Source organism: Acomys russatus, chromosome 27, assembly GCF_903995435.1.
Source record: "Acomys russatus chromosome 27, mAcoRus1.1, whole genome shotgun sequence".
Taxonomy (NCBI): Eukaryota; Metazoa; Chordata; class Mammalia; order Rodentia; family Muridae; genus Acomys; species Acomys russatus.
In genome coordinates this window covers 11103081-11117301 of record NC_067163.1, presented here as the reverse complement: position 1 = coordinate 11117301, position 14221 = coordinate 11103081, and the positions used below count along the sequence as shown (strand labels likewise).

Here is a 14221-nt window from a genome sequence, read left to right as displayed (position 1 = left end):
ACAGTCTGTACATCACCCCTGGTCCCACATGCCTATATTGTTTTTGGAATTACAAACCATTTTAATTATTAAATAAATAATACGTGAAACCATAAAAATAAAGTTATTGTGGCATTGCCAGATGCCTATATGGGAGCACTAAGGAGAAAGATTCACTCTTCACTTAGACACAAAAATGCTTTTTTATTTTCTTTCCAGCTTAGGTGGTCACAGCTTGTGGTGACTCCTTGGTTAAAGCATTAGGAGGAAGGTCTGTAGGAGACAGACCTTGCCCTTTACTTTGGGGTACAATGGATAGAAGGTTTTCTAGGTAGAAAATAGAAAGGCTCCTCTGTGCTTCTAACTTGTGGGATCTGAGTCTCAAAAGAAAGGGAGAGATGCTCAGTTCTGCTGCCTGTGCACACATGTGTCACATCATAGCCTCAACTCTACCAACCTTTGGGTTCACAGCAGTGTGGTTAACGCATGTGTGTTACATCGGAACAGAATTACCTGACAGCACATCACACATGTGACCTCTATTATCTTAGAAGAAGAGACCTTATGATGTCTGTGGTGTGTCCCACAGCATGGGCTTCTGAGCAGCCTATTGCCCATAGCCTGGAATATATATCGAAGTTTCTGAATGTTTTGAACAAAGGCATCAGTTTGCAGACTGGGAATCCTGGTTTGAAAGGTGGTTTTTGTTGTTGTTTTTATTTTTGTTTGCTCTGATAACTGATGAACCAGTGTCATTGAACTTCAACATATGTCAAGTCAGGTAGTCTTGCTATTGATGTCTGGGACTTCTGAAAGACAGCAGATGGATCCCGACAATGGTCAGGACCATTCCTTGGTATCCCCAAACTCCAGGAGACTCTTCAGGCTGATCACCTTCCTAAAACAATGCTAGAAGGACCTAATCTCTTTCCATATTCTGCCTTTATTCAGTCAGCTGTTTCTTCAGTCACTGAAACAACTAAACAGACCATAACATCCACTACCTCTGCATGAAAACTGAGGCAAAGCTGTAGACAGGGCATGCTCACTTGTCATTACTATGTACTAGAAACAAATCCCATCTTAGTTGTGTGAAGTCCAAACCTCAGAGCTGTCTGTTCACCACACTATGCCAGCTGTCTTCTTTGACTCTTCAAAGTACAGGCACTTAATCATCACTGGACAAAATGGGGTGACTTAGTGACCACTGGAGTAGTAATATTTCTGTGATGGAAACATCCAGGCATTACATTGAGGCAGTCCCCCGCCCCCTTCCAGGGGCAACAGAGAGGGAAACAGCCATTTGGTTCTGGGTCTGCCTTGCCCTGGGTCAGAGCTTCCTTCCAAAATTCAGAATGAAAATACCAAGGCACAAAGATGACCTTAATTTAACCTAAGTGTGGCTAAGATTATAGGAGAGCTCTGTTTGGGGTGGTGAATGAGGACACCTTCATTCTTCATGTTTATCTAGTCACTTGGATGTGGTGAGCAGGAAGCTCCCTTGTATTTCCCCATATTTTGTATGTGCGTTTCTGTTAAACCAACACCATTCCCCACAAATACAGCCTAGATCATGCAGCCCCTCCACGGACTGCAAACAGGAAGTAAGCAGGGAAAGGCAAGGTTCACTTCTCACTCTTCAAAAGATTTCGTGTGGAATACTACTCAGCTATTAAAAACAAGGAATTCCCAAAATTTGTGGATAAATGGATTGAGCTAGAAATGATCATAATGAGTGAGTTAACCCAGAAGCAGAAAGAATCAAATGGTATATACTCACTTATATCTGCATACTAGCCCAAGGGGCTTGTCCCACGAAAGCCTTCACTTAACAGGAAACTGGGACAGAGGGGAGGGCATCCTATTGGGACTCTAAATGAGAGACGCATGGGAGAAGAGCAAAATAAAAGGATACAGAGGGTCCTAGAAATCTACAAGTAGAACAATATGATAGGCAGATTTGGGCCCAGGGGTCCCGCTCAAACTAAGGCACCAGCCAAGGACAATACAGGCGGTAAACTTTAAACCCCTTCCCAGATCTAACCAATGGTCAGAATATTCTCCACAGTGGAGTGGAGAGTGTGATATGACTTTCTCACGTACTCTGGTGCCTCACATTTGACCATGTCCCCTGGAGGGGGAGACCTGGTGGCACTCAGAGGAAGGACAGCAGGTAGCCAAGAAGAGACTTGATACCCTATGAGAATATACAGGGGGAGGTAATCCCCCTCAGGAACAGTCATAGGGGAGGGGAATAATGGGAAAAGGGGGGGGGGTGAGGGAGGAATGGGAGGATACAAGGGATGGGATAAACATTGAGATGTAACAAGAATAAATTAATAAAAAAAAAGATTTCATGTTAGTTATTGAACAACCAGTCAGTGAGTAAACATCCTACTTTCACAAAGTTGTAGCTGTGGCAAGGAAATGGAACAGGAGCATAGATAGTCAGTCACTCAGTGGGGCTGGGTTGCTGCTTGAGTTGTGATGTAGACAAACCAGTTTTCTCCTAGACTAGGAATCAAGTTCATGAGAGTTCAAGGGAGGGGCATTTGGGAGAGCTGGATTAGTGAATCCAAAGGACAGGGACGGGGGTAAGCCGGATGGCTTCAAAGAAGTTGTACAGACAAAACCTGCAAGTGGCTATAAGAACAAACCTTCGTGGAGGAAGGCAGATGGTTCTCTTTGTATTTGCATAGCCGAGTGAAAATCCTATCTTCCTGTAGGAACCATCAAAACTGATCCCATGGTGCTTCTACAGGGTCAGGGATAACTGAGTGGTCTTGTTCATTCCTGAACACTTGGGTCTTCACAGTACTCTGAAGGGCATAATCTCCCTCATGTGTTAGGATTAAAACACAACCAGTGGCCAATTGCTCCAGGCTGCTGTGGCTGACATTCAGCTGTTCTTGACACATAAATGCAGTGTTTTATGAACTATTTTCAGGGCAGGCTGTCCCTGCAAAATGCTGGAAGATATTCATTGTGAAACACCTTAATCAAGGTCCCAGGAAAGGCAATTAAGCCAGTACTAGTCTACAATCAATCTTATTTCCCAGACCTGCAAATAGCCTAAGAGCCTACAGAAGGTAAAACTGAGGTCAATGCAGGCCTGATTTACTTGCAGCTTCAGAACACACTCATATGATCAAGAACCCTTTTCCTTTGCTAAAATCAGAGGTCTCTTGATATTTAAGATTCCTCAGGTACTTAGAAGTCCACTCTGGCGTTTAGTCAATGTAAGAAATAACACACACACACACACACACACACACACACACACACACACACACACACACACATATATATATATATATATATATGTGAGATTACAGTGGGCTATTAAGTGGTCTTGAATACTTGGTGCAAGACTACCAGGCATGATAATTGGTAGTTATGTATGAACTTGCAGTCAGACTGGTGGAGCAGATTGCCCACTGCACACGCATGCACACACACACACACACACACACACACACACACAGGAGAGAAAGAAAGACAGAGACAGAGAGACAGAAACAGGCATACAGAGAGACACAAAACAGAGAGGGACACAGACACAGAGAGACATAGAAACTCTGAAGGTCAATATCTTATTGAAAGGAAATGAATATGAATATGTTTTCATGGACATATCAGTTTATATAGGATTTGAAACACAAACACTAAGATTTTCATAGAATGAATGTCTGAAATGAATGGAAAGGGGCTTGGAGAGTTTTAAATTTTTGTGTTCTCCCTCCTCTTGAACTGTGCCATTTTAAAAACACCTTGAATGATAATCCAGGCTTGTCAAAAACGTGAGCAAATATTGGTGCTATCCTTTAATGATGTACCTTGTCCGGCTTCCGTTTTCTCTATCAAATGTCTGTATGCTCTCTTGTCACAGACAGCTGCATCTTTGGCTAGTCTTCTTATGTCCCAGTTGTTCTTGATGCCTCTTCTCATACTTTCTTGCACGTGTTAGTAGCACTCAATATGGGGTATCATTTCCTGATGCTCTTTAAATGGTAACCAATACAGACCAGGTCTTTTCTCAATTATGCAACAAAATTCTATCTTAGAGCATTCTTTTTGGTCAGACATTTGTGTTCGGAATGGACATTTTCCGTAGCAGATACTCTCGTAAGACACTGTTCAACTAAAAGCGAATGCCGTTCATGAATCAAAAGCTGAGCTGTTTCCAACTTCAAAGTTTATGCAATAATTAAATGACACAGAATCTTTCAGGTTCTGACCCATGAATATTGAAATTTCGTGTCTGTCTTTCCCCTCTGTAATATTGTAAACTGGGCATAGAACTGAGGCAGCAAAGCTCCACAAGGCACCCAAGAGAGCCTTCATGCACGTGAACTTCCATCATCCATCACATGCTTAAATAAGCCAGAATGCATCACAGAAGAATCCCTGATGCAAATGCCTTATGCTGGGAAAAGAAAAGTGTGCAGTAACACAGCCCAAAAAAGCAAAGATAAAGGCTGCAGAGAGGAACAAACCAAATGTCACTGTGTTAAGAGCAGAGGCCTGCACACCTCAGCATGACAGTCCCATAGCACTATTTAGTCTGCTGATGACTTTCAAAGTATGGGGTTGCTGCAGGGCCCAGAGAGTTACACTTTCCCCTAGAAGGGTTTCTGTCTTTCCCAGAATGGAAGGGGTCTATGCATGGTCAAATACTGTACTCAGCACAGATTCCAGCAGCCTCCTGACTGCACAGTTCTGACTAGCTCTCCTTCTCAGGACCTGAAGGCCAGAATTCCCTGTCAGACCTTGCTGTCTTGAGGCCGATTCATCACAGCCACACTTCTCGGTGTTACCAGCTCAGCAGGGAGCTCAAGCCAACAAATTCTTCAGGAACAAACTGATTTTACTTCTTTTCTTTGGGTATCAGGGTAATAGGAAGGTCAGTCCCATAGCCATTGTGACAGCATTCCTTATCTTTGGTATTGGGACAGTAAGTATATTTTATTTTTGTCTTATGAGTCATCTTTGCTGCGTAGTGGGATTCCCTCTCAGGAATTCTCAAGGAAGTCAGTGCTTCCAGTCACTGCTTAACCTCAATAACTTTCTGGAACCTTGGTGCAAGCCTCCAAGAGCCTATTACTCTTTCATTTTGTATGCCTACAGTGTCACTATCATATGGATTGTGTGCCCTGCTCAAGAAGCAGTGTGCCTCACCTATGACATAGCTTTAGTGGCTCATCAGGCCTGTGGGGTCTGAAAGTAGGGAATCACTTCCATAGACGATTGGGTTAAGAGGCCACCAGTTTGTCCATACTCTCAGTCTGGTGTCTCCTTCAAAATGTACTGGCATTTTTATTAGCTGGGGACCTTGATGGGTGGGCTCAGGTCCCCAGGGCACTTTTCCAGTTATTCTCATGTGATGTCTGAGTTTTACTTTGTCTGCACTCTCTTTGTCTTCAACTTTACAATCATTCATACCCCTTTCCACCAAACTGAATGCATTTCCCCTACTTTTTTGTTCCATTTGCTTCTCTCTCTCACTGTAAACCTGACTAAAAGCAGAGACGAGTAACCAGTCAACAGCGTGAAGGCTGCAGTGTTGTGAAATTCTTCTGTTACCTGACTTACTCCATCGCTCTGTAGTTCAGTCTCAGTTTCTCAGGATATATGCAAGATACAGCCAGAGCTCTCTGATAAAATGAAACACAAATTGTGTATAAGCCAGTTTCTGGGAGAGCCCTTCTTCCACTAGCCCATACCTGCCCCCCTCTTTGTGCCCACAAAGATTATGAGCATGCTCCCTATACCATCTACCTCCCGGTGCCATTAGCTAGAACTGCAATTGCTGCCTGAGCTCCCTTTTTGCTACATTCTAGGCTTTCTCCAAGCTGGAGCTCCAAGTGCTTCCACATTATCCCATAAACCAACACCCAAGCCTTACAGCACACCTCTCTCTCTCTCTCTCTCTCTCTCTCTCTCTCTCTCTGGGTTACTAAAGAAGTCCTCCTTCCTAGGCACCAATGTTCTGTGTGTATCTCTTACCTAATAGAGGGAGATAACTGAGTGAAGCAATGTGGGAAGGGGGGGGGGATTACAAAGCGGTGCGTAGAAAGGAGGAAAGGGTCATACAAGCAGTGTGACGAAAGGATGGAGTAAGGGGTTATTTTGGGTCATTGTCTATAGAGATGCATTCTGCCATGTCAGCAATCGTATGAAAGCAGGAGGAGCAGGAGGCTGAGCACACTGTCTCTGTGCATGGCAACCGTAATCATAAAATGGATTGTGTGTTGACAGTGTCTCCTCTTCCTTACTAATCTGTGAGTGAGCTCCATATGGGACTTTTTTTTTTCACATATCAATGATTAGAAATATGGGCTTCAAATATCTTCCTTTTTTGGATATCTTTTCCAGTTGTCTTTTTTTTTTTTGAAGTTGTTTATTTGTGTGCGTGCATGTGTGTGTGTGTGTGTGTGTGTGTGTGTGTGTGTGTGTGTGTGTTCTGTATTAAAATGCACAGATTTGTATTTGCACTGTTGTCCTTTGGAAATATTATTGTTTTATGCTTATATCTCTAATCCATTGTATATTTTGTGGGACCAGAATTAGTATTTATTTTCCCAGTTGGACATCCAGTTCAAAAGTCCATCCTCTTCCCATCCCCATCCTCATCTTCTGATGAGCCACCCTGTTGCCCGTGCAAAGCTTTGGCTTCGTTTTGAGATGGAGTTGGTAACTGGGTGGGTGTTGGGACCTTTTCTTTTCTTCTGGCAGCTTATCTTAACTACAGTCGATCAAATCCCATTTTATTGACTGCAATGTTCCAATCAACAGTAACAGTGAAGAGTATACAGTCTCCAGATTTATCCTTTCTCAAGGACTCCCTCACTCGTCTTAGCCTGCCCTACTGAACTAGGGTCCATCTTAGGCATGGGAACATTGAAAAACCCTTGGTTGATTACAAAGTACAGCCAGGGATGATAGTCTCATTGTTGAGAACTCTTGAGCAGTTCTTGAAGTTTCTGTCAGAGCCCATGGAAAACTATGTCTCCTGATCAAACACGACTCATCCTGCCCAATGCACCATACTAATTGGTACCCTGAAGGCTGCCTGAATGCTCTTTCCTGGGAACTCTTTGTGTCTGGTAACCTGGCGCGACATGATGGGTGTCTAACAGTGACTACTTCCCAGCTGACATTTCCTGTTGAATTTCTTTTTTCTTTTCTCCAATTTATAATCAAGTCTTCATTTTTTTTATTTACCATGAAGTGAGAAATGCCAGATAAACCAAAAAAAAAAAAAAAAAAAAAAAAAAAAAAAAAAAAAAAGCTGTTTCCTTTAAAGCCCTTTCAAATCCCTGCAGCTTTAATATCCACTTGCTACAGTATTATTGTTAGACTTAAATTTAGTGGAAAATGGGCTTTTTATTAGTCCTTTGGTTTTAAACTCATAAATCCTTTTCATTAAATCTTTTTTTTATTAAGATTGAGCAAACTCCCACAATCATTTGATAATACTACCATGAAAGATTTGAGCTCACTGAGACCTACTATGGTGTATTTTTTAAAGCCTAAAATGTAGTTTGAAATAATTATCTGTTTGCAGTACAACAAAGAAAGCTGGGGTAGTACTCATATCCAAATACTTACATAACATGCCGTAATCAGAGCAAGTCCAGGTTTCTTGCAAACTTCCACCACAGTCTTAGTGTCAAAACATTTAAGAATGCACAATGTGCTGGTGGGAAGTGGCCAATTGAGAGGGAAGGAGAGACTGCAAAGAGCATAGACATCATTTCATGGTTGTCTCCAAAGCAACTAGATCCTGAAACTAACTAAAAAAGCATTTCATTCCCGTCCACATTGGTAATATTTACAGCAGAAAGGAATGCAGTGCAATGAGGCAAAGAGAGCAAGTGGCCTTTCCACACCTTGGTGACCACCCTTTGGTGACCACCCTTTTCCATGGGTCCTCCTGACTTTTAGGTTTTTCAAGGCAGGCAGATGGTTAGAGATATTGGATAGACAAAAGACTATAGTCACAAGGGGACTAAGGGGGATTGCACTGAGGAAGTGTTTAGGATGGTGAAGGGTCATGGAGGGAGGCTCTCACGGGGAGATCTCTGAGCCAAGAAAAGGAGGGAAGGAGCAGAGCAGCAGGAAGAGGTATTAGTGAAGCTAGGGAAGGAAAAGAAGGAGTTTCTGGATGTCCAGTGAGGAGAGGGGCAGCCGATTGTTCATGAGGCTGTTACTAATCTCCCAGAAATGACCTTTATGACAGAGGGTCCTCAGAGGAAGCCTGATCCTGCAGTTTGTTCCAAAGGACTGCTGTGTGGGACTAGGTCAGAGATACAAGTCTATCATCAAGAGAGTCCCTGAGGACTCTCTCTCTCTCCCTCTCTCTCTCTCTCTCTCTCTCTCTCTCTCTCTCTCTCTCTCTCTCTCTCTCTCTCTCTGTTTCTCTCTCTTTCCTGGGAAATAGGCAAAGAAGTGCAAGTCTCTCATCCTATTTCTGGCTCTTATTTCTACTTCTGGTTCTTGTTTAGTGTGAAGTGCTGGACACCAAGCATTTTCGTTAGGAAATTCCTCTTAAGTGTCACTGTCACCTTTGTTCTTCCTGGGAAGGATGTTAAATTCATGACATATGAATCCCAGGATGGTCTAGGTATCTTACGTGGAGAGGTATGAGTGTTCTCTGCACAGTTACAGAAATTCAAAAATTTTTCTTTAGTTACTTCCATCACTCTGATACAGTATTTTCCATCCTCCATACAGGATGCTTTCCCTGTGTAAGGAAGACATTGTTGGTGGGGACATCTTTGTGTTTTGCCCTATGCTATGTTACTAATTTCTTCAAGTGTCATGTAAACTGTCATCTCATACATTCTATTTTCAAGCAGATACACTCTATAGTTTTGTGTCCTACTGTATCTTAACACTCTCACCAACACAGCACAGGTTGAAATCCATTCTAGGAGGGTTAACCATGGTGTTTCCTACCCCTGTTACTATATGTCCAAATCATTTAGCTGCACTGAGCCTGTGTGCTCCCTGCTACTCCAAGTCTCAAACAAAAAGCTGTTTGATGGTCAGGGAATTTTTAGCATTTTATGTAGATCATTGATGGAAAATATGTTCCCATGTAGTCTAAAATTAAAGCTTAACTTTGGTGTGAGATCCCAAATAAGGCTCCGTAATTCTCTTCCATTTCATCTTTAGTTATTCTCCCTCTGCCTTTAAACACTGATGAAAATTAGCGTAAGACCTACCATAATACATCATTAATTTTTTTTTTGTCAAAATGACAGGGGCATTCTTAAAGCCATAGCTTGATGATGACTAAGAGAACATGCTATTTTGTATTTTTTTCTACCTAGGTCAGAACTGTGGTGGCCTGGTCCAGGGACCCAATGGCACCATCGAGAGTCCTGGCTTTCCACATGGGTACCCCAACTATGCCAACTGCACCTGGATCATTATCACTGGGGAGCGCAGTCGGATACAGCTGTCCTTCCACACCTTTGCCCTGGAAGAGGACTTCGATGTCCTATCTGTCTACGATGGACAGCCCCAGCAAGGGAACCTGAAAGTGAGGTAAGGTGCAGCTTCCCCTATCACAGAGTAATGGCATGCTTAGATAAGTCCATTCTGATAAATAACCTATTGACCAGGAATTTAATCCTATAAAGAAACACAAGAGACTACATGCGTGTCACACGGCGAACACTAAGTTCTAACTTTCAAATGTATTATTGAACAGTTTTCAAGATCTGCTCAAGATCTGCTCAGCAGCATTGTCAAGGCAATTTAAATGAAGTCAAAATGGGCCATTGTTTTTTTTTTTTTTTTTTTTTAAGAATTGTGGCTATCAAAGGCAAATAAAAAAAAATTAAATTCGAGGTTCGGTTGATACAATTGCCATGCAAATGTTCTGCCGTGAGAAGGTGGGGTCAGTGAGAACTCTCAGCAACACTGAATTCTGGGGAAACGTGGTTGAGACAATTCTCATTTCTATTCATTATGTTTATGTTCTTTTCACCTGTGATCTCCACTATAAGGAAAACCATATCAATTGGCATGATTTTTATATTATATGTTCCATTAATTAAACAACATATCACAAGTAATTTTAATTGGTAAAGAAAAGATGATATCCCTTTGGGAAGAAATCACATTTTCACAACTAAATTTAAGAAATATGTACTGCATAATTTTTAGTACTATGCTGTGGTCAAATCCAGGCTCTCTTAAATGTGAGGCAAGGGAGCTACCTCCCAGCTGCACTCACAGCCCGACATATGCATATGTAAGGCTAACAACACCTTTATCTTCCTGGCTTCCCATTCTTCACCAATTGGATTGTATTCACTTCCTTGGATTTTTATAGTATGATTGACAGGAAGAAGAAGGAATGAGGCTGCTGAGGCTAGCAGAAATGTGTGTCTACCGCAGACAACTCATCCATAGCTTTGTGGAATGCAAACAACTCTTCCTGGAAATTATTTGTGTATATAGTTGAGAGATTTACATCATTACAAAATACACAGTTAACATGGTCAACATAACTGCTTTCAAATATATTTTATTTATAAGCTGATTTCAGATATAAGATGCCTTTTAATTTTTATGACCAATTGAGGCTATCAGTTCTCTGCCTTTAGGAAACATTCTTTGAATTCTGTCATGGGTTGTGTAGTGGCTGCCCCATTTTTTTTAATGAGTTAGGTGAATTTTATTTCTCTTGCTTAGAATGCATGGTCTTGTCCCCGAGAATGTGGACACAGTATCTACTTATACAGTGTTGATTCACTGGATGTGAAATGTCCTGACATCCGCTCTCCTCTTCTGAATATTAGCTATCCACTTGTCTTTAACCTACAAGTGTTGTGCCTGGTAGTAGCAGTGTGTTGGCAAAGCACTTAGAGCAATAATGGCAGAGCAAAGAAGAGGACTGGGGGATGCTGTTCATTAACACATCAGCACACATAACCATGGGAAAGTTAATTCTTTCCATCTCCATTAAGATGCCCATTCAACAAGTACTCAGCAATACTTCTTTTTATTCTCTTGGTATTTTCTACATTTCTTTCACAAATAGAAAATCTGGTCTCTGTGTTAATTTGATTGATACCTGTTTCATAGTCTTCAACAATTTGCTGCCCTTTTAGGTTTTTGTGGTGATATTGACATTTTATTTTAATAAAGCCTAGAATATTTTTCTTCCTCTACTCACTGTTATAACAGGAGTGGTGATGGAAATTCTGATATTAGACCGCTTGCGTTTTTCAGTGTAGCTCCACAGAATGGTACAGAATCAGATGTCTATGCCCAGGGAGGTACACACTTATACTTGAGGTGACCTGCACTGTTGCTATGCTGCTTCCACTCAGGGACACGTACAGTGGGGCAGGGGAAGAGGGGAAGAAGACTTGTCCTGCAGTTACTCAGCCTCTTTTTGCTTCGCTAGAGTTGGAGATGCCCAGTGGTCACACTTGTACCTGAGTGTGTTCTGAAGGCTGGATGCTGCTTCTTTCTTGACCCTAAATAGCTTAGTCCTTCTTTCTGCTCCACATGTAGAGGCCTCTGTGCAGCCCCAGTCTAGGCATGCAGGAACACCCTTGGAGATTCCTCTAAGTGTCCTAACATAAACTGACTAAACACATCAAAAGGTATCCTACCCAGGTGCTGCTCATTGCTACCCACAGGCCTCGTGGTGTGTTGGGAGGAGACCACAAGTGTTTTCAGGGGAAAAAAAAGAGAGTGTCCCTCTTCTACTATTCAGTGACAAATGATGGGCAAGATGATCATTATAGTTAGTACCAAATTCTAATTAGTTGGGGAGGGGAGGACTACAATCAATGCTGTTTTTTTCTCCTTTACCTTTCATGTTTGTTTCTCAAGGACAATTAGACAATAGCACTTAAAGCAGGTGGATTCTCAGGAAGGATTCCTAAAAATAGGACCACCCAGCCATGATGGGAGTGGCTCCTGAGAGCTGCCCAGGCCTGCTTGCTGTACAAAGGTTGTTTGTACTCACTCTAAATATGCACTGACTGATGCTCTGTTAAGCATTTTGAATACCTGGCTCTAAAGGACAAAGGAAACTTATTTTCTTTGTCATAGCAAGTGATTTTTTTTCTGGATAAATTTTAGATGTGTATTTATTCTCCAACTAAGGAAACACAGGGTTTTCAGTATAGAGCTATAGATTGCTTTGTAATTTGAATACAACTCAGGAATACATACTTTACTACATTTTAAAAGTATCTTAGATTGTCTTTTAAAAAATTAGGGACACTAAGATGACTCTGTGAGTAAAGACACTTGCCCCTAAGCCGGATGACCTGAGTTCAGTCCCTGGTGTACACATGCTAGAAGGCAAGAAACAATCCCCACAGATGTCTTCTATCTGACCTCTGACCCTCGAGCACACCTGTGACAGGTGTGCCAGCTGAGCATTCTTTTTGATCCCTTGCCAAGTGCAACACTCATCCCTGAGGCCCAACTCAATGACATGAGTGTCTTCCTCCTGATCCCAATGATAGCCGCCTCAAAATGCTCCCTGAATCTCTGTCTGGCGAGTCTGTCCCACAATATGTGTGTTTAGAGTTACTCCCTTGGGTCTCTGTTCAGGTAATGCAAAGTGAGGTGAGTGGCACTCCCTTTATGAGGCTGAGGGCACTGTACCTCATGGTGATTAACACCTAGAATGGCCTCTCTGACTTTGGAGCAGTATTCATTTGTCCCAAATCTGAAAACTCTTGAAGTTGTCATCAATTTTCCAGCATAATTCCATAGTAATATCAGAGGTTAGACAGCGATCCATCTAAATCCCCAAAGTGAAACTGAAGGAAAGCTGGAGCCGCAAATGAGAGAGAATGAAGTTGTTATTTTATGCTCAGCACAGCCTGGGAGACAAAGGGAAACAGCCATAGCACTGAGACTCCCTTGCTGGCTCATAGAAGGTTATATCTGGTTTCTCTGCAATAACTATAATGAGGAGAGAGAAAAAAAAAAAAAAAACAAGGGTTAGAGCATTGGGGTTAGGAAATTATGCACTCACAGTGTGGAAATATCACAGTTTTTCTAATTGTTCAACCCTGGCTTGAGTACATCAATCACTGAGTACCCTGCTGGTGCTGATGATGCAGATGGTAGCATGAGAACACAGAGGCTCAAAAGCCTGGGATGGGTTCTGCTGCACAATGAAGACCTTAGATTAAAGATGAAATTCTGTCTTCCTGGCCCCATTGTCAATATGAGGCCTTGAGGGAGCACTGTCTGGATCAGTGGTCAGACAGGAATCAAAGTATCTTGGTAGTTTTAGCTGGCATGGTGATGGACGCCTTGATTAAGGCTTGGGGAGCCATGGTCTGAGCTGCTGTGGATGCTGATGAGAGCTGCTGTCCATGGTCTGAGCTCCTGTGGATGCTGATGAGGGAGGCTGGTCATGGTCTGAGCTCCTGTAGATGCTGATGAGGGAGGCTGGTCATGGTCTGAGCTGTTGTGGATGCTGATGAGAGATGCTGTCCATGGTCTGAGGTGCTGTGGATGCTGATGAGGGAGGCTGGCCTCATGTCTATCCCAGACACAGACTCTAAAACACCTGTCACTCTTGGTCAGACATAAGGCCAGGAACTGAAGAGGCTGATATGCATGTCAGGAGATTATGGGGTGACAGGCCTGGTAGCCCCTGGAGGTAATAGCTGCACAGCTCCTGAAAGCCGTGTTGTCTCTCAACTTTGACTCCCTCAGCCTATAGTTCATAGTCACCTAATTATTGCTGTGGTTGAAACTTAGTTGTCAGACTCTTCCTTAGCACATATGGGCCCTGGGTTCGGTACCCAGAATCAAGTAAAACTAGGAATGATGGCATATCTGGCTACTTGGGCTATGATAAAGCCAACTGTGTTAGAGATATGAATATGGGGTTAGGACTCAGACATAAATGTCTATAATGTCCTTCCCTATCATTTAACACAGTAATTTTAGTACATAATCAAGCTTAGGTATAGCTGCATATATGTGCATGTATCTATTATTTTTTTGAAGCAGTATCTCATTATGTAACATAGTTTGGTTTTGAAGTTACACAATCCGCCTTACATCCCTCCTCTCTCAGTTCATTTCCTTTCTGCTTCCTTCCTCCTTCACTCTTTCTTCTTACCTCTACTGATGCCTCCAGAGAGATATGGTAAAGGCCAAGATGTTTCTGGTTGTTGTACTTTGGTGGAAGAGTTTACTGGAATGTCTCAGGTACACATCATCAGTGCGGATAAGT

The 14221-nt window shown here is 42.4% G+C and overlaps 1 protein-coding gene across 1 annotated transcript in view; it reads left to right on the top strand.

The window, feature by feature from the left end:
- Csmd1 (CUB and Sushi multiple domains 1) overlaps positions 1-14221 on the top strand; it is a 1555368-nt gene that overhangs the window by 292558 nt on the left and 1248589 nt on the right. Inside the window, exon 2 of the mRNA XM_051170014.1 lies at positions 9318-9534. Within this exon, the coding sequence (XP_051025971.1) occupies positions 9318-9534 (217 nt within the window). The remainder of the gene's footprint in view (positions 1-9317; positions 9535-14221) is intronic.